The sequence below is a fragment of the Cryptomeria japonica genome, chromosome 7 (assembly GCF_030272615.1).
Source record: "Cryptomeria japonica chromosome 7, Sugi_1.0, whole genome shotgun sequence".
Taxonomy (NCBI): Eukaryota; Viridiplantae; Streptophyta; class Pinopsida; order Cupressales; family Cupressaceae; genus Cryptomeria; species Cryptomeria japonica.
The window spans coordinates 312,534,112-312,556,021 of NC_081411.1; the positions used below are offsets into that span (position 1 = coordinate 312,534,112).

Genomic DNA, 21,910 nt, shown 5'->3' on the forward strand with positions numbered 1-21,910 from the left:
TATAGAAAAAAGAGTTTAGAGCATCAAGATTAGCAGCAAAAAACAACAACAATGCACCTAGGAATAAGAGCATCCAAAGAAATTGCAGGGAGATTAAACTAAATAACCATATTTTGTGTGTCCTTTAATTCCTCCTCCAATGGAAGAATTTTAGTGTTTTTCTTTGTCTTCGTCCTTCCACTCTTGGTCACAACAATGTCCTTTGCTTTCTTCTTTCTCTCGATCTTTTTAACAACTGTTACTAATCTAAATGTTATGGCCTATATAATCATATTTTGACGCGTAAAGAGCAGATTAGTTAAAGGGAGTGAAGAGCTTGGACGGCAACAAATTTTGACAAGCAAATCTGACCCGGCATATGCCAAACCAAATCGAAACGGAACAACTAAATCCATATCAACAACGTTTATTTCGAGGGTGTTGTTTTGTCGTGTCTATTATGAAGTCAATAAATTGAAAAGTTATTTATTTATGTAATAGCAGGTGTGATGATCTGGAGTCTGATGATCTATCTCAATCCATTTTTCGATTAATTACAATATTTAAATTTATTGATTGTTTTTTTAAAACAAAATCATATGTACATATTATCCATAATATTGTTAAAGAGATCTATAATATTTTTTATTTTTAATAATTTAAGTTAGTGTTAGTTGAAATTTTAGATATTATTATGGTCAAAGTTAAAATATTTTAATGAGTATCTTGACAAAAGATATATTTGTACTAAATAAAAGCATTTATAGAATAATCAATATATGCAATTATTAAAGATGATTTAAGAAGAATATATATTCATAATATAAACAATTGTAATTAATAAGAAAACTTAAACATGTCTATTTTAAAAACTAAAAAAAATTAAATTTAGATCAATTTTTGCATATATATTAAACTGTGTATAATAAAATTGTTTGACATTATTTTTTTTAATTTGAAATTATATTTTCATTGTTAAAAAAAATATTTAATTTAAATATTTATAATTTAATTTAATTTTTTTAATTTTAATTTTAATTTGTTTAAGAATGATTGTAAAACTATAATTTCTGAAATATAATTAATGTTTATAAAACGAAATGCCTTATATGATTACACTAAAAGTACAAATTTGGAGAACAAATTACAAAATGCAAAAGAAATAATCTGTTAATGAAGATATTAGCCAAAAATAAGGAAGCTAAAAACAAAATAATAATATCAATAACGTGTGCAAACATTTCCACTTTCAAATGTGTTTAAAGAAATCTTCCAGATCCTTCATCCTAAAACGTAGGGCAATCGTGTTCAACGTGACTGTGTAGTTCACCTTGATAAAAAAGAGCTACTTAAAAGTAGAATGATTGTAAAGGTAGGGAATGTTTAGACTTAAAATTCTGACCTCTAAAGCCGCAGAATAAGACTCATAAATCTATGTTCAAGTGTCATCTTGCAATTCCTCTGAAATCTGCAGTATCATCTGAGCGTAAAGCGTTTATCATGTGAAGCTTTAGGTATAGAAATGCTTGTCAAATTCTCCTAGGAAGTACAGATATTTCTGTGGAATAAATTTGCTCATACGCTGGAACAGAGGATGAAGCTATATATATGACAATCTGCCCAGCTGTTTCCAACATTTAAGCTTTCGATCCTCTATTTTTAATCCCCTGTGTGTGCTCTTGCTTTCTGGGATATCTCATCCATTGTCCACTTGGAATCATGGAATTAATGAAAGCAGATGAAGTAAAGTTGGATCAACATCTCTGGCTTATTCAAATCAAGGAAGGCCTGCAATTTCAGGATGAGGAAGAAGAAGAAAAGGAGTTATGTGTATCCGTTTTTGGTGTGCCCAAGGAGCTGTTGACAGTAAAGCCAGAAGCATATATTCCGCAGTGCGTCTCCATTGGACCTTATCACCATTGGAGGTCCCAACTGTTCGAAATGGAGAGATACAAAATAGCTGCTGCGAAAAGATTTGAGAGGACGATAACCGGTAAGTTCGAAGCTGTAGTGGAAGAGATGAAGAAGTACGACTTGCAAATCAGGAACTGCTACCAGAAATTTCTTGACTACAGGGAGGAAGTCCTTGCATGGCTCATGGCTCTGGACGCGTCGTTCGTGCTCGAGTGCATGCAGTTCTACGTGAAACGAGCGGATCGCACTTCTTCGCAAGAGTCATCCCAGGTGATGCGATTAGGCAGAGTTTTAGATAGAACTTGCAGAAGTGCAACCCACAATTCAATTATGAGAGATCTGATGATGCTCGAGAATCAGTTACCTTTGTTCCTCTTGCAGAAGCTGCTAGAAATGCAGTTGGGTTGTCAAGATAAGGCGGAAGAAAGGCTCTCCAATCTGGTGAGTCTTGTCTGTCAAGAATGATCGCCATTTATGTTGAAGATGCGGGATAGTTCAAGGCTGTGCATAAAAGAGAGGGGTCACATATTGGAGGTGCTATACTACTCTATTGTCCCTGCAGCAGGAATGGACGATACCATTTCTAAGAAGAATGATGACGAGAATGTCTCTTTGCCGGACTCAACCTGCATAACGCGTGGTCTGAAAGCTTTATGGAACGTTCTCTCCTCGTTAAAAATCAGTCTTGTTCAACTCTTGTTGGCACTCTCTGAGCGTGTCTTAAAAGGGAGGCCTGTCCAGTTGGTGACGCAGATGTCCACAAATCTTGTCTCTGCTTTTGAAACTCTATCCATTAAGCGCAAAGATGAAAAGGATGAGGAAACAGATGAGGAGAGAGGATATTCGACAGTGGAAATTCCTCCAACATGTGACGAACTAGAAATTCCCTCGGTCGCCGAATTATACTCAGCAGGAGTAACATTCCGTCCAACCGAGGGAGACCTTACCACAATTCGCTTCGACAAGACCAGTGCAACTCTTTATCTTCCGAAATTGAGGTTGGATTCCAACACAGAAGTAGTTCTCAGAAATCTGCTGGCTTTCGAAACTTCGGCGGCTCCTGGCGCTTTGATCTTCACTCGCTACACTGATTTCATGAACGGCATCATCGACACAGTCGAAGATGTTCGGCTGCTGCGAAAGAGCGGTATTATCTACAATCACCTGGCAGACGACGGAAAAGTCGCAAGCCTGTGGAACGGCATGGGTAAATGCGTCCAATTGACGCGAGTTAAATATTTGGACCAAGTTATAGCGGATGTGAACAGGCATTATAATAACAGATGGAGCGTTGCTGCGAAGAAGTATGTAAACAAATACATATTTCGTTCATGGCAGCTCCTCACTGTGTTGGCCGCGGGGATACTTCTGCTTCTGACTTGCTTCCAGGCTTTTTGTTCTGTGTATGACTGTAAGCGTTGGTGGAGCGACAGTAATATTTTGCAGGACTAAGCCTGTCGGAAGTATTTTATCTTCCAATTACCGATGCTGACGCCCATTTCTTCTCCTTGATATACCACTTCATTTACTTTCACAGGGTACAAAAGTTTTTGTCTGTTTGAAGCTGTCGTTGTCAAAGTATGCTACCCTTACAAAACACATTTGAAATTTTGTGGTGTCTATTGAATCTAAGACAATAAAATCATTTATAAAGCATTCTCTTATTTTTAAAAAAAAATCAAAACAGTGGGTTCTTTTTTGTTGTTGTTGTCAAGTTTACAAACATTACAAAACACATTTAACATTTTGCGATTGACTTAAGTCACACACATTAAGCTTACACTCCTAGATTTAGAAGTGTTGAACACTCATAGTTGACTACATTTTCTAGGCTTAATATGTTGTTTAAGGTGTGTGGTCACACTACAAATACACTTCTAGGCTTAAAAGTGTTAAAAGCGTAAAGTTGACTAACATTCTCTAAGCTTAATATATTGCTTAGCGTGTGTGGTTTAAGGCTGGTTGACATTTTGTGGTGTCTATTAAATCTAACAAACTAAATTCATTCGTAGAATATTTGTTTTATTCTTAAAAAATATATCTTTACGTTTGTATTGTTTTTGAAGTTCATTGGTTCTAGATTTTCTTCATGCAATGTAATAAATTTTGTAAGTAATTAATTGTATAATTTAGTCAATTGATGTTCTAATTATAATTTCTATATTTTGATATGAAACTTTATGCCTTCAAAAAAATTTAGGTGTGCAAGAATTTTTTTAAGAGGGAACCAGCCAATAATGTAGTAGGAGTGTACATTTGCACAAGAAAAGCCTATTTATTTCTTGTGAGAATGCAACTATAGATGTATAGAGAAGGAAATGGAGGGGAGAAGTACTCATAATCAAGCCAATAGAAACAATTAAATTGTAGGATAAAAGTTTAAAGACTAAACTAGATGATAATGTACCTTGAGTAAATGAGACTATATTATAAAGAAATTTAATATGATAGGAGGAAATTAAAATTGGTAATCAACCTCAAGGTTTCAACAAAGTTGTATAAAAACCATTAGATAATGAGTAAACCTCAACAATCAATGTTGATGAAGATAAACAATATTGACCTAGGTGGTATCTGTAGTCAAACGATGGTCATCCTTGTTGATGTAAGATCATGCCACCTTATTTAAAGTTAAATAATATAGCATTGTTATACCAAGCTATTCCATTTTTTAAACTTTCATGTACCTAGTAGAATGGACGGATTCCTCCTTATAATTTGGGTGTTGATTCACATTCTTACATAGGTTTAATTGAAGCTAGCAATTCGATAGTCATACATTGTCTAAGTAGCGGGGTTCTATTAATCTGGATTGTCTTGAATTTAATACCATTCTAATAGTTATTGTAATATCCACATCTCTAAATATAGTTCTAACTTCTTTTCCTTCTCTTTGTATGATACCATACTATCAAGGTCAAAGCCAATCATGATTATAAATATTCACTTCTAGATGCAACAATTCAGAAAACTAAAGAAGTATATTCAGTGTGGACTCAAACTACAACAAATATCACCTTTGAATTAGATGAAAACTTACGATTACATGAATTACTATAGATAAAAGGATATAGCCCTTTGGAGATACGAGTCTTAGTTATAGTACTAGTTTTGTGATTCTTGTATTTGGACATTGAATGTACTAAATATGCCTAGTATTAAACATATTGTTAAATAATATTTGATATAAATGTGATACTTATCATATTTGATAAAATCTTATTTCACATCAAGTATCATTAATCATATTCAAAACCCTATTTAATTAACAACATACCATAATTTCACTTATCATTTTCTATGTTTTACTAACACTTCCTTTAATGATTTAATTATGCAAAATTCTTTCTTAATTTATATTGCTCAATAATTAGTTTAGGTCTTAAACTATTTTTACATATATTTGTACTTCAACCTATTAAATGACAAGGTAATAATCACTTTACCCAATTTATTTATCCAATACGGTTAGATATGATAATGTCTTCCAAATGCACCATTTTTTAAAAAGGGATTAAATTGATAATATTTTTATTTAAAAAATTAATAATTTGTTACATTTTCCTATTATAAAGGTAGTACAAATAATGTTAAATCATACAATCACTATGTATATATTTTAGTCAACTAACAATTGCTATTAGATTAATTCATATTCTTTATTTTGATTTATTTTCTTTTATTCTTTTTTGTTTTTAAGTGGTTTGTTTGTGTTGCTTGGCTTTCCTTTTTCTTTTCTTTGGGTGGTTATTCTTAGGGGTTTTTTTGGTCACCCATCCTTTTAGGTGGTCTTTTTTCTTTTCCTTTTTCCTTGTTCCTCGTGCCCCCCCTACCCCACTCCTCTTTATATTCTATCTCAAATATGCAACTCAACATCTTTCATGTTTGTAGAATTATTTTCATCCTGATGATGAATCAAGGAGTGTGATTCAAAACGTTGATGGGAAAAAAATACACACAATGGAATCCAGAAAAATACATTAGAATACAAAATGGATTGTGGAAATCTCATAGCTTTAATTCATATTCGTCAAGCATGAAGTTTACTTACTTATTCATTGGTTTTAAATAAATTTTAATAAAACTAAAAAAATTGGAGATGATGCACATAATGATTCATCTTATAGAATTCAAGTTGATTATTAGTCCCTTCCTTATATAAGGCGAACACTAATGTTTTCATGCACAATAATTTATAATTAAATTGCTGCTTGAAAATGTTGTGATATTATTTAACCTATGGTTTTATGTTATTTCTTTGTTCAAATCATTTTCTATTAACATTTGCCATTTTTTTTATTAGTAGCTGATATTTTCCAAGGTTTTTGAGAAATTTTTTGAAAATAAATAAATTGGTGAATTAGGAGGAAAATTTAAAAGAGATTTTTTAATGTTAGTATTATGCATGCAAGTATGAAGACAAGTAAAGGTTTCTTTATGTTAACATTAATGATGCAGCTAGTATTCATTAAAAAATCAAAATTTTCTTAATGCTTACATTAAGACTAGAAATGGCCATTTTTCTTTTATATAAATTCCATTGTAACTCCCATTTATTGTACTCTAGTTTGAGTAATGGCAATGATGAACTTAGTAGACATTCTTGTATTTTTCTTTTAGAACAAATGACTCCGTGACATAATTTGTGTAAAATTTAGAGGTCAGATGCTTGCAATGGTTTTAATGAGTTTTTATTTTGTGTTTATAAATTTATACACATCTAGAGAATTTTTATTGTGTTTTATTTTATTCTAGAACAATTATGTTGTTTTATATCATTGGTAGCAGTAGGCATATGTCCCCTATTTATTTATTTTGATGAAACTGTTATGTATTGATGTATAAGTTTTAGTTTCTATATATTGTACTCGATAAGTGTTGCATAACAATCTCACTACATGTCCACTTGATTTGTGAGTTTCCCTATTATAATGAGGAGGAATTGGAAAATATAAATGATATTAGGAGTACCACCTATTACCCGTACACCATGAATTTTTCAATGGGATGATAATGATAATTTATAATTGAACAAATCACACATTTGAAACTATTCTAACAAGTTAACTATTTTTTGTTTTGTACATAAGGATTAACTTTCGACATCTCTATATTGCTAAATTTTTTGGGTCTATTGAATGGGCTATCCATATAAAGTGTGAATAATTAGTTGTTTGTATAAAAAAAGATTCCTAAAATCCTTAGTGTAACTAATAGTTGTATGTGCAATTCCTAGTAAAAAAAAAATTCTCAAATAGTTGTAGAAACTTTATTTTACATCAATTTTATTCCTAAGAACTAAAAGTTACTAATCATAGTTTGGATTTAATTTGTAGCTCTAGAATTGTGTAGGCTATATGTCCTCCTTAGTTTTGGGATAATATTTTATTAGACCTAATACCAACTAGGCCCTCTTAGATGAAAAGTGCTTTTGGAGGATAGCAAGTGGCAAAAGCTTTCATGGAAAAGAAAGAGAACCCATCTGCTATGTTATTTTGAAGCTAAAGTTGCATTGTCTTGCAGATTCATTTTATTAAATATAATATAAATTTCTACACATCTAAAGGCTAGGTGATATTGTTATTTATTTGTCAGATATATTACTGATTTTTTTTATTCATCCTTTTCCATTTAAGCCCAATGCTTCTTTTGTAACTTCTTTGTCTATACTGCTAAGATTATCTCCAAATATTATAAGGTTGTACTCTTTTGAAATTTTGTATAGACCCGTTACAATCCCAAATTAATTAATTTTTTTTAAATCAATAAGTAAAGAGACCTACAAAACAATAGTGTCATAAAGAGGGAAGGATACAATAGGAAAGTTTAAAACTTTGGGATAAACTTCTTAATAAAAGGGTAGGAGTAGTATTGAATGTGTAAGAATTCATAGAAACAATTAGAAATAATATTAAAAGAATATTTAGAAACTTCTAGAAATATAAGCCCCATTCTAGAATCATTGTATTGATTTGGGTTCTATTGTATGTATATTTAACAAAGAAATGTTTATTGGGTGCTTTCATCTTGATCATTTGGTTCAATAGGATCTATTTCATGTATAGACAATTTTTTATTGGACTGGATTTTATGTGTAGTGGGTAGCTATAAATAATTCCCTTTTTTTCTACAATAAATATATCTAATCAAATAGGATCTATTTCAATTATAGATAAATTTTTATTGGACTATATTTTATGTGTAGTGGGTAGCTACAAATAAGTCCCTTTGTTTGTACAATAAATATATCTAATCATAGGAACAAACCAGGAGGTCATTCTCTATTATAGGAACTGATCATTTGTGGAATTAATATGTTTTATTCTTCTATCATATATTACCTAACGATTTGCCTAAAGATGGGCCAAGAATTAATGAAATCCAATCTTTGTATTTATAAATAAATAGAACGAATTAAATCCATAGGATAGGAGACCATCCTCTATTATGGGTAATGGTCATTTGCAGAATTATTATATTTTGTTCTTCTAGCATATATTCCTTCTAATTAGAGCTTAAAAAAAATTTCATGTACAGATAGGACAAGAATTAATGCATTTTAATATCATCACTCCCTCCCTTATAGAAGACAAAGACTAATATTTTCACGACCATCATTTACAATTAAATTGATATTTTAAGATCTCATGAGAAAACAATTAATGCATTTTAATATCATCACTCCCTCCCTTATAGAAGACAAAGACTAATATTTTCAATACCATCATTTACAATTAAATTGATATTTAAAAATCTCATGAGAAAACTTAACTTATGGTTTTATGTTATTTCTTTATGAATTTTTTTTTTTTTTTTTTGTTAACTTTTGCTATTTTTTGACTGGTAGTTGATATTTTCCTAGGGCTTTAGGAAAATAATTTATTTGTGATATAAATAACTTAATTAGTATGTATTTTATTCATAGTTATTTATTGCATGTTACATCCTTCATTTCTATATGGCAACAACCTCTACATTCTAGTCTCTGTGAGCCTTAGCTATTTGTTGAACTTATAATGTAATCAATTTTGTCATAATGCTCATCAACGGAGTATATTTGTAGCTGTATTTCTATTTCTATTTCCTCTAATATACAAGGAGACATTATCAACAACATATTCTTCATAGTATAGTATTATGAAATTCATTGAGCATTTCAAGAATATTTAGAATTTTGAGCATAAATCAAATGCATTGATTGTTTAATTTTTTTAAAAAAATACTTTCTAAATAATAAAAGAAATTTTGGAGATTTAGCTAAATTACAATAGAGTTTTTGTCTTAAAAATTTAATTTGAGTTATTATAATTTCAATATGAATTAGTGACATAATAGGCAAAGATTGAATAAAAATTTCTACCATAAATAATGTTTATAAACATTATGATAATTTTACCTTGAAAAAAACTCCACCAACTCAAAAGAAATTTTTCATTTAATATATCACTTGAGATTTTCCTAAACACACTCATCTAATTAAATTCTAGTCATTTAAAATCATATATCTTTTGAGATGAAATGAAATTATTTAACAAGGATGTTATTATATGTTTGTTAAATTATAACTTGATGTGTAAAAAAAAATTAGTTTTGTAAGTGTCAAACTAAAATTTGGAGGTAGATCAATATAATAGTTTGAATATATATTTCGACATAATTCCAAAACAAATGCAAACTTAAACAATAAGTAGAGAATTGACAATGAGTAGCAATAGGACTAATTTTAAATGTAACTCTTGTAGACACATAAAAAGGTCCTCATAACTATCATAATTCTTCTATTATTATTAAATTATCCTCATATATTATCATAATTCTTCTATTTACTTAAACATATATTATTATCTTTAAAATAAATTCCTTAATACTTTATGTGTTAATTCATTAATTTCTCTAATTCATTAAAATCCTTCTACATAAATCCATCTTAAATGAATCCCTAATCTTCACCATATCACAAACTCATCCTCTATGTATCCCCTTAATTCTCTCCCAATCACATCAACTCGACAAATGTGGGATAAGCAATGCTTTACCTCCATACCACTCTTTTATCCCACATTCTTACCAAATCTTGAAAGCACTCATGAGGATGCCTATAAAGCCTTGCTCCTCCTCACTTTTGAGCCACCTCTCGCTTCTTGGAAAATTGAAAGTCGTAATGCTATTTTGAAATCTTTTGCATAATTAGTCTTTTGAGAGCCATAACAATCATCACTTTTCTAATTACTTTCATGAAACAACCAATTCCATTCTTCCATAGCTTATTGTACATTTTCAAGTCTAGGAGAAATCTATTATCATATAGACATCTTGGTAGATAGGAAAATAAGAGAATCAAGCATGTCTTGAATACATTTTTGTGATTTTGTTTGTTTATTTCAAGTTTATGTATTTTTGAGGTAGTGTTCTCTTGGCATGGTGTTGGAATAGTTATGAGAGCTCTCTTGATATGGTGTTGGAATAGTTATGAGTCTTGTTTGTTTATGGTTGGACATTTTGTGGGGTTCATAATTAGATTTTCCGGTTTCAGCATTGTACAACTTTAGATAATGGAAAGAAAATTAGTGTGCCGCTAGAAAAGATGACATAAAAGGGATTCCATAGCTACATATCATTATGTAGAATAGGCGTTAATTGATGAAAAATTATTAGAAATATTTTGTTTAGGAAGCATATGTATTAATTTTTATAAACAATTTATTTTGGCAATTTCCATTTTTATATTTTTTTACACTATAGAAATCAAGTAACCCACCTATATATTATAGTAACAACGTGATGTTAGTACAACACATCCCTTGATACCACATGCATTAAAGAAAAAATATTTATAATAAAATAATTTGAAAAAAAAAATTACATTATTTATTTTTTAATTTAAAATTATATTTTTACTATTAAAAAATAGTTTATTTAATTACTATTTGCTTATTGTTTTTATTTTTAATATATTTATTTGATGTGTATAACACTAAATCCCTTAATGTGATTACACTAGTGCAAATGTAAATATTTGTTAGTGAAGACATTAACTGAAAATAATGAAGCTAAAAATAAAATATTAGCATCATTGACATTTTCACTTTCAAATTTTTTTTTTTTATTAATCTTCCACATCCTTCGACCTAAAGCTTCGGGCAATTTTGTTCAACGTGAATATGTATTTCATGTTTGTAAAGGTTTCAAAATCTTACCTCTTAAGCCGCAGAATAAGACTCGTAAAACTAAGTTACATGTGTCATCCTACAATCGTCCGAAATCTACTGATTTATGTTACTACTTACATATTTTAGATTGGATTGGCCGTATCACAGAGGGCCCTCAAAAGGAAAATGTTTGTAAAGGTAGGCCATGTTTAGACTTCAAAAACTCTCACTAGGTTACATCTGTCATCTTGAAATCGTCTGAAACCTAGTGATTCGAGCTATTTTGGATAAGATTGGCCGTATCAGAGGGCCCTCTCCCACCGTCTGCAGTACCATCTGAGGGTAACAAGTATTTATCATGTGATGTTGTACGTATATAAATGATTTTCAAACTCTCGGTAGAAGTTCAAAAATTTCTCTGAAACTTGAAAGAAATCGAGGATCGGAGGAGAAAATCTAACCAGTGGTCCAATGCCACGTAAGAAATGGTAGATCAGGATAAATAGAAACTCATATTTTTTCATCACCTTGACTTGTGGTGACGTTATATATGACACCCACAAGCACACACGATAAGAAATGCCACATCAGCATGTAAGCACATGTAGATGAGTTACCTAACAAGAAACAAACAAAAATGATTATTTTGTGTCTATGTTCAATGTCAAATAGGGGTATGACAATAGGGGTACTTTAAAGACCCTAAAGAGTGGAAAAATTTAAATCTCGAAAATAATAGTTTAAACTATTCAGAAATAAGAAAAAATTATGAGATTCTAGTGTATAAAATTGATTAAAACTAATTAAAGATTATTTATTTATTTCTTACAATATTATTTCTAATGAAGATTATTAGATACCACATGACTCATCAAATGGAGTGGTGCTTCTTATATTAAGAATTTTACAATGGAGAGGTGTATGTTTGGTACAATATTTTCTGATAAATAAATAGCTAGGTAAAGATAAAGGTGTGTTATAGCAGACAGAAAGCTAAAGTCTCTCTCATGCATATTACATGTATTAGAAAAATAAAATTATTTTCAAGGTTAAATTATGTAAAATTTATTTAACATTGAAAAGACTGGTTATAAGTTAGTGACACAAAATTTGGTGGCCACAAAAATGTCAACAGTAAAAACATTTTTTACTCTAATTGCCCTTGTTATTTGTATCTACACCTACAAAAGTAAAAAAAATTTAAAAAATCATGTTTTGTATCAAATGTACAATCATGGACACAACACAAAGTGCCAAATATCGACCAGAAACACTTGATATAGGTATAGAAATGCTTTTCAAACTCTCGGTACAAGTACAGAGATTTCTCTGAAACTTGGAAGAAACCATGGATCGGATAAGAAAGTCTAACTAGAGTTCTGATACTATGTAAGAAATCAAGGATGTGGAGAAATTCATAGAAATGCACTTTGAGGAATTCAGGCTTAATCGTGCTATTTAGAGGCAGATACACAATAAATAATAATAGGTAGGATAAGCTTGGCGAGAACAACGTGCCTCCGCTGAAGACAGCGCTGGGCGGCTAGAGACAATGCTTGGTCAGCTGGTGATGGCATGGTATTTGCCGACAGTATTAGGAGATAATTAATTTATCTTCTAACAAAACTCAATTCGCTCTTTCGCTGGAGCCGAGGATGGAGCTATATATATATGACCCTCTGCCCAGTTGTTTTGTCACATTTGAGCTTTCGATCCTCTACGCGTCCAGTTGCTTTCTGTGATATCTCATCGATTGTCCACTTGGAATCATGGAATTAATGAAAGCAAATTAAGTAAAGTTGGATCAAGAACTCTGGCTTATTCAAATCAAGCAAGGCCTGCAATTTCATGACGAGCAAGAAGAAGAAAACGACATTTGTGTATCCGTCTTCAGTGTTCCCAACGAGCTGTTGGCAGTGAAGCCAGAAGCATATATTCCGCAGTGCGTCTCCATTGGACCATATCACCATTGGAGATCCCAACTGTTCGAAATGGACAGATACAAAGTAGCTACTGCGCCAAGATTTGAGAAGACCATAACCGGTAAATTCGAAGCTGTAGTGGAAGAGGTGAAGAAGTACGATTGGCAAATCAGGAACTGCTACCAGAAATTTCTTGACTACAAGGAGGAACCCCTTGCATGGCTCATGGCTCTTGACGCGTCGTTCCTGCTCGACTGCTTGCAGTACTACGTCAAACGAGCGGATCGGATTTCTTCGCAAGTGTCCGAGGTGAAGCGACTCGCCAGAGTTTTAGATACAACTCACAGAAGTGCAACCCACAACGCAATTATGAGAGATCTGATGATGCTCGAGAATCAGTTACCTTTGTTCCTATTACAGAAGCTGCTGGAAATGCAGTTGGGTTCGGAAGATAACGCGGAAGAAAGGCTCTGCAATCTGGTGACTCTCGTCTGTCAAGAATTGTCGCCTTTTATGTTGAGGAAGCGGGATAGTTCAAGGCTGTACATAAAGGAGAGGGGTCACATATTGGAGGCGCTATACTACTCTATTGTCTCTTTGCCGGAATCAACCTGCTTAAGGCGTGCTCTGAAAGCTTTATGGAAGGCTCTCTCGTCGTTAAAAACCAGTCTTGTTCAGGTCTTCTCGGCACTCTCTGAGCGTGTCTTCAGCGGAAGGCCTGTCCAGTTGGTCACGCAGTTGTCCACGAATCTTGTCTCTGCTTTTGAAACTCTATCAATTAAGTGCAAAGATGTTGAAACAGATGAGGAGAGAGCATATTCCTCAGTGGAAACTCCTCCAACACGCGACGAACTAGAAATTCCCTCGGTCTCCGAATTATACTCAGCAGGAGTAACACTGCGTCCGACCGAGGGAGATCTTACCAGAATTCGCTTCGACCAGACCAGTGCAACTCTTTATCTTCCCAAAGTGAGGTTGGATTCCAACACCGAAGTAGTTCTCAGAAATTTGGTGGCTTTCGAAGCTTCCGCGTCTCCTGGTGATTTGATCTTCACTCGCTCCACTGATTTCATGAACGGTATCATCGACACAGTCAATGATGTTCAGCTACTAAGAAAGAGCGGGATTATCTACAATCACCTGGAAGACGAGGGGAAAGTGGCAAGCCTGTGGAACGGCTTGGGTAAATGCGTCAAATTGACGCAAGTTAAATATTTGGACCAAGTTATAGCGGACGTCAACAAGCATTATAACAACAGATGGAACGTTGCTGCGAAGAAGTATGTAAACAAATACATATTTGGTTCATTGCAGCTCTTGACAGTTCTGGCCACGGGGATACTTCTGCTTCTGACTTGCTTCCAGGCTTTTTGTTCTGTGTATGACTGTAAGCGTTGGTGGAGCCAAAGTAATCTTTTGCAGGACTAAGCCAATCGGAAGAGTTTTATCTTGTAATTACCGCTGCTGACGGTCATTTCTTCTCTTTGATATAACACTTCATTTACTCGTACAGGGTACAAATTTTTTTTTGTTTTGTGAGACGGGTTCAACTCTGCCTTTAGGTATGCTGCCGTTGTCAAGCATACTGCCCTCACGAAAGAGATCTGAAATTTTGTGGTGACTATTTGAATCCAATAAAACAAAATCACCCATATCATTTAGGGGAAGATCATTATAGTTGAGCATGTATGAATGCTTGTGAGGGTTGCTGATACTTTTTGTTTCAATAATAGTACAAATAAAAATTATTGTTTGACACATAAAATATCAATTTTTGTATGTATATATTAATAATTACAATACTTTACATTAATAGTTGTGACTTTAAAGTTGTTATTGCTATAAAATATACCATTAGTTGTAAAAAGCAACAAGTCATGTAATGCCACATATAGGGGCCTCTTTTTGCATGACTATTGTTCTCACATTTTTGGGGGGCTGTTTTGGACACCTTGCCAAAAAGCATGCCGATTTGGCATCATACTTAATGATGTGGCCGTGAAACCTTATTGATATGCAGGGGACTTGACAAGTAAGTTGCTGTAAAAAATTGGGAGTGATAAATGAAATTTCCACATAGGGTTTTGAGGAGCGCAAAGTTACGGTGCACAACTACTGGGTCCTCTCCCCTATAGAGTATTGTCTTATTTAAAATAAAAACCAAGAGAATACTTTTTAGGAAAGTTCTATTTTGTTTTTAGGTATTACGAAATTATCAAGTATACCATCTTTACAAAACACATTTGAAATTTGTTATGTGTATTAGTATTGTCTTGATGTGGGTTATATTTTTTTTTGGTTTCATGCCATTGTATGTATACAATCCTTAGAAAACATATCTGAAATTTTGGGGTATCTATTAAGTCCAACATAATAGAATTATTCATAGAATATTGCTTTAGTTTTAAAAAAAAATCTTCAACTTTGTATTATTTTATGAATTTGTTCCTTTTAGATTTGCTCATGAAATGTGATTGATTTAGTAAATTATTAATTGTATAGCTTAATTTTAAAAAATTCTAGATTTTTATATGAAACTTGATGTCATAATTTTTTGGGTGTGAAAGAAGTTTTTAAAATTAAGCCAACCAATCATGTAGAAGCAGGATTGTAAATTTTCACAATAAAGCCTATTTATGTCTAATGAGAATGAAATTATAGACTTATAGAAAAATAAGTGAAAGGGCCAAGTATCCGTAATCAAGGCAATAGGAACAATCGAATTGTAGGACATAAGTGTAAATAATAGACAAGAGGGTAATGTACCTTCCGTAAACGAGACTATATTGTAACGAAATTTTATATGGTAGCTGGAAATTAAAAGTGCTAATTAGCCTCAAGGCTTCCAAAAAGTTGTATAGTTATCATTGGATGGAGAAAAAATATTTGCGGTCGTTGTTGTTGAAGATAAACAATAGTAATTGAGGTGATATTGGAAGTCAGATCACAATTATTTTGTTGAAGTATGATCATGACTATTTTATTGAAAATTATATAGTATAGTTTTTTCATACCAAGGAATTTAATTGTTTACCTTTTATTTGGCCTAACAGAATGGATGCACCCCTGTTTATAATTTGGGCATTGAGTCACATCCTTATAAAGTTTTTGTTGAAGTGAACAATTTGCTAGTAATACATTGGCTAAGTAGTGCATTTCATGGTTCATCTAGGTTGTCTTGAATTCAATACTATTGTAATAGTTATTATAAGACCCACTTCTCTGAACATGATTCTATTTCATTATTTCCCTAGTATGATACCATACTATCAAGGTAAAAGACAATCATAATAATAACTATTGGTCAAACGATATAACCTTCGCAAGAGAATGATCTTAGTTATGACACTATTTTTGTGATTCCCACATTTGAACATTTAATGTACTCAATATGCTTAGTATTAATTTTTTTGTTAAAATATCTCTTACATAAATGTAATACTTTTCATATTTGATACTATCTTTATTTATATTGTGCATATCTTTAATTGTATTCAAAGAATTTGTTTAATTAATAACATACCCTAATTCAACTTATATATTTCATATTCTACTCACACTTCCTTTACTAATGCATTGATGCAAAATTCTTTGTTAATTTGTATTACTGAATAATTAATTTAGATCTTAAATTGTTTTTTCATATATTGCTACTTCAACCTATTAAATGCCAAGGCGATAATCACATTACCCATATTTATCTATTAAAATTTAAGTGTAAAACTAAAATTTATTAGTAGGTTTGATAATATCTTCCAAATCCACAAAATAATAATAAGAGGATTAAATTTATAGTTTTTTTCTTTAAATCATAATTAATATGTTACATTTTAACTAGTATAGAGACATAGGAAAAGAAATGTTAGCTCGTGCAATCACAATGTATATACTCCATGTCTATTAACAATTGCTATTAGATTAATTCAAAATTGTCAAGCATAACTTGACTAACTTATCCATTAATTAAAAAAAATACAATAAATTTTAAACTTTGGAGATAATGCACATTATAATTTATCTTATAGCATTCAAGTTGATTATTTTATAAATTATAAACATTAATGGATAATATATTTCTATTTTTTCAATAAATATATTTATTCATAAAATTTGATATCTCTAAGCATCATCGTATAAATTCAAAAGATCTATTGTTCAAAATTTAAAATGAATATCTACTTTTGTCATACTCAGACATCAACGTTACATCATATATACATAGGGTAAGAGTCTTTAATGGCTCTAGAAAGAAGATGCATATTCTAGAAAGGTTAAAACTATGTCATTCTAAGTTATAAAGTTGAATCCAACCTATTAACATTATTCCTAATCAAAAGAGTTTTATCTTCTAATTACTGTTGTTTATGGCCATTTCATCTATTTGGTATACCACTTCATTTACTTTACCTTTAGATATGTTGTTGTTGTCAAGCATACTGCCCTTACAAAATACATTTGAAATTTTGTGCTATCTATTAAATCTAATACAAAAGAAAAAATCACTCATATCATTCATAGAGTTTCAAAGATTTTTTTTAAGCGAGCTCTGTTTTTGTTTTTAGGTATTATGCACTTGTCAAGTATATTATCATTACAAAATATATGTGAAATTTGTGGCATCTATTAACTTATTGTCTTGAGGTGGGTTATATTTTTCTTTACTCTATTATGTCATTATAAGATTATGATCCTTAAAAAACATATCTATAATTTTGTGGTATCTATTAAGTCCAACACAATAGAATCATTCATTGAATATTGTTTTATTTATATTTTTAAAATATCTTCAACATTGTATTATTTTTTAAATTCATTACTTCTAGGTTTTCCTCATGAAATGCAATAGAATTAATAAGTTACTAACTGTATAGTTTATTTATAAAAAAATTTATATTCTTTTAATGAAACTTGATGTCATAAATTTTTGGGTGCAAGAGAAGTTTTTAAAAATAGAGCCAACAAATCATGTAGAAGTGGGAGCATACATTTTAACAAGAAAGCCTATTTATGTCTAGCAAGAATGCAATTATAGACAAATAGAGAAGTAAGTGGAGGGGCCAAGTATTTGTAATCAAGGCAATGGGAAGAATAAAATTGTATGATAAAAGTGTAAGGAATAAACTAGAAGGTAATATACCTTGAGTAAATGAGACTATATTTTAAATAAATTCCATATGGTAGCAAAAAATTAAAATTGTTAATAAGCCTCAAGGCTTCAACAAAGTTTTATAGACATCACTAGATGGCGAGAAGACATCCACGATCATTTTTTTTTAAGATAAATAATAATAATATAGGTTATATTGGTAGTCAAACGATTGCAATCCTTGTCAAGTAAGATCATGACCATCTTCTTTAAAATTAAATAGTATAGCATTGTTATACCAAGGCATTCCATAGTTTACTTTTTATTGGGCCTAACAGAATGGATGGACCCCTCCTTATAATTTGGGTGTTGATTCACATCCTTATATATGTTTGGTTGAAACTAATAATTCACTAGTCATACAATGGCTAAGTAGTGGGTGGCATAGTTAATTTGGGTTGTCTCAAATTCAATACTATTCTAATAGTTACTGTAATACACACTTCTCTAAATATGATTCTATTTTTCTTCTTTCCTTGTATGATACTATACTATCAAGGCCAAAGTCAATCACAATAATAACTATCAGTCAAAGAATATAACCTTCTTAAGGGAGAACTCTTAGTTATGACACTAGTTTTGTGATTCTCATATTTCGATATTTAATGTACCTAATATGCTTAGCATTTTCTTTTATTAAATTGTTTTACATAAATGTGATACTTATCATATTTGATACTATCTCTCTTCATATCAAGTATCAATCATCATATTTAGAGAGCTTATTTAATTAATAACATACCCCAATTGTAGTTATCATTGTCATATTATACTTACACTTACTTTACTAATCTACTTATGCTAAAAAATTTCTTAATTGGTATTACTCAATAATTAATTTAGATCTTAAATTATTTTTGTATATATTGGTACTGCAACCTATTAAATATCAAGGTAATAATCACATTACTCATATTTATTTATTAAAATTTAAGGTTTGATAATGTCTTCCAAATCCACAAAATAGTAATAATAAAAGATTAAATTGATAATTTTGTTCTTTAAATAAGAATTAATATATTACATTTTTACTAGTATAAAGATATATAAAATGATATGTTAGCTTATACTTGATCACTATGGACATACTCCATGTCCATTCACAATTGCTATAAGATTAATTCAAATTTGTCAAGCAATAATTTGACTAACCGGACATTAATTTAAAAAAAATTCTAACAAAATTTAAATATTGGATATGATGCACCTTATGATTCATCTTATGGTATTCAAGTTTATCATGTTATTAATTATAAACATTAATGGATAATACATCTCTATTTTCTCATAAAATATATTTATTCATAATAAACTAATATCTCTAAACATCATTGGATAAATTATAAAGATTTATTGTTGAAAATTTAAAATAAATATCTTCTCTTTTCATACTTGCACATCAATCATACACAATAGATTGGTAGGGTGAGAGTCATTTATGGCACTAGAAAGAAGCTGTATATTATAGAAAGGATATAAAACTTGAGAAAGTAAAATTAATGAGGTACAACAAATTTATGATAAGAAAAGTGCATTACATACTATTGCTTAAGTTTTCTATTAATTTAGTTAATGTTAACTTGTTCATTGGTGTAATTCAAATAAACCACAATCTATTGAGCTCTCTTGAGATGGCAAGCAAGAGAATTGGAGGAGCTAGGGTTTCTTCTGATGTAGGGGAGAATGAGGAGGAAGGTTGCCTAGATGTATATGGGGTTCCTACTACTAGTTGTGGCATGCTTAGGCTTTGTGCTATTGATGGAGCTTTGGGGGTCTTTGAGAAAGGACACCCCTAAAGTTCCCCTTCCTCTATTTATCTTCTTGGAGTCCAATTTGGCACTAAGTTTTTGGGGGGCTATCTTGAGGGGAGAAGCCTTATCTTCATTTTTCTCTAGTTTGGTGCATCTCAAGGTTAGAACAACCCTTTCAGTCATGTGGTTTTATTTTCTCTTTCATAGGGGGCTCTAGGTTCATGGCTGAGTCCATTAGGCTTTCATAAGGATGCCATTATAACATGCAAACAATTCTATTGTCATTTCCTTATTACTTAATACAATAAAAATCAATTATGTTTTCATTCTATTTTTATGAAACAAAAATTACATTTTATTTTTGAAATGATTCTATTTTCATTTGTTAACTATTTCATTTTTTTTGGTAATTAAATAGATGAATGGGGCAACACCCATTATATTAAAATAAAAGCATAAGTTTAGACAAATTACATAAATAGTAGGAGATTACATAGAATTTGTATAGAAATCCCAAAATAGATAAATTTAAGATAGGACAAAACACCCTCAACATAGCTGGAAAAGACAACAAAGTTTTGGTAATTCCAACCATAGAGATCCCAAGAGCCCAAAATTCGATCAAGACAGCTCAAATGACCAAACCCTAAGAGAAGAAAAAAGAGAAAGAAGATTCAAAAATAAACCTCAAGGTTCAACCATCCATCCTATATTCTTCCACAATTGTGTCCGTTGGAGCAATGCCTTTTTCCTGAATAGTGTCTTCAAGACCTTGCAACCAAATGTAGGATTTGATCCATTTTGGGTAATCATTTATCTCTATCATTTTTCTAATTCTACAAGAATTCCAATCCCCTCAACACCAAGTGTTTATTATCTTGGTATTTCTCCTCATTATCAAGTATAACTAGAGGGAATTTGGGCAGATAACATATTATAAAAGTCCTTTAGGATAGGAAATCATGTGTGTTGGTTTATATTCAGTAAAAATATTATCAATCTTTCCCAAAACTTGTACTTCAAAGAGATGGACACAGAGAATCCTTGCCTTATCCTTATTCAAGCACAAATCCAAGGCAATGGATAAAAAAATAGAAGAAATATTCATGTTAACTATTTTATATTATTTTCATTAAAAAAAAACTTATTGTAATTTTATGAAACAAAAACCATACCATAATATGGAAGTTATTATATTTTCTTTTGCTAACTATTCTATATGATAAGATAAAAAAATCTTCATCCTAGTTTTGGGAAACAAAAATCACATCATATTATAGATAAGCTTCAATTAACATTTCCTAACTATTTTGGACAATGGGGAGTGAGAGTGGAGGAGGAGATAGGGTTTCTGAAGAGGGTGAAGATGTAGGAGAGGATGTGTAGTGCCCTTCCATGGCTTCCAGCTGAGACTTGTTACTTTAACTTATTGGATTATGTTTTGACTCTTTATATGAGCTTTATTTTGTTGCTTTGCGTGTATCGATGCATTCATGTGATTCATGTTAATGGACTAATTTATGCTCATATGTTTTAGGATATAATTACTATTATATTTTTATTTGAGATAAATGTATAGATATTAGTAATTTTTTACTCAGACTTGAATTATATGTTGATAATTCGTGATGATTCTTATGAAATGTTAGTCTATGATCAGATATTATTTAGATTTGATGATGTTGATGCTTATGGATTTATTTGTGTAGAGTAAATCTTTATTGTTTTGCTTTCCTTAGGTTAGGATGAAAGGAATTTGATTTCATACTAATCATTGTGAGCTCCATACGACATCATGATTTCCTTTCACTAGAAAGGATTATATATATGTTTGTATAGAAGATGTTTTAGTGTAAGATTGCATGTACTAGACATCGACTCCACCTGGTTCCACAAGTCTAAGAGTGTCTTTCATTCCCAATGGTTGTACAAAAAATAGTACAAGGCCTAAAATGTATCTAACCTTAACCATTGACCTAATGTAGGGACAATTATCTAGTTTATATTTTATCCCGATAAATTTGTCATGTGGACAATATATGATTACCC

At 31.0% G+C, this 21,910-nt stretch overlaps 3 protein-coding genes across 3 annotated transcripts; all 3 read left to right on the forward strand.

Moving 5' to 3' along the window:
• The first annotated feature begins 1,698 nt into the window (after positions 1 to 1,698).
• LOC131856709 (putative UPF0481 protein At3g02645) lies at positions 1,699 to 2,358 on the forward strand. Its single transcript, XM_059208602.1, has one exon. It carries the CDS (start codon positions 1,699 to 1,701, stop codon positions 2,356 to 2,358), a length of 660 nt encoding a protein of 219 aa, XP_059064585.1.
• Positions 2,359 to 2,376: 18 nt separating this feature from the next.
• On the forward strand, positions 2,377 to 3,345 carry LOC131047254 (putative UPF0481 protein At3g02645). The gene has a single exon (XM_057981118.2). It carries the CDS (start codon positions 2,377 to 2,379, stop codon positions 3,343 to 3,345), a length of 969 nt encoding a protein of 322 aa, XP_057837101.2.
• An 8,931-nt stretch (positions 3,346 to 12,276) lies between these two features.
• On the forward strand, positions 12,277 to 14,392 carry LOC131047255 (putative UPF0481 protein At3g02645). Its single transcript, XM_057981119.2, has 3 exons — positions 12,277 to 12,351; positions 12,875 to 13,266; positions 13,315 to 14,392. The coding sequence occupies exons 1-3, from the start codon at positions 12,277 to 12,279 to the stop codon at positions 14,390 to 14,392; spliced, it is 1,545 nt and encodes a 514-aa protein (XP_057837102.1).
• Positions 14,393 to 21,910: the final 7,518 nt, after the last annotated feature.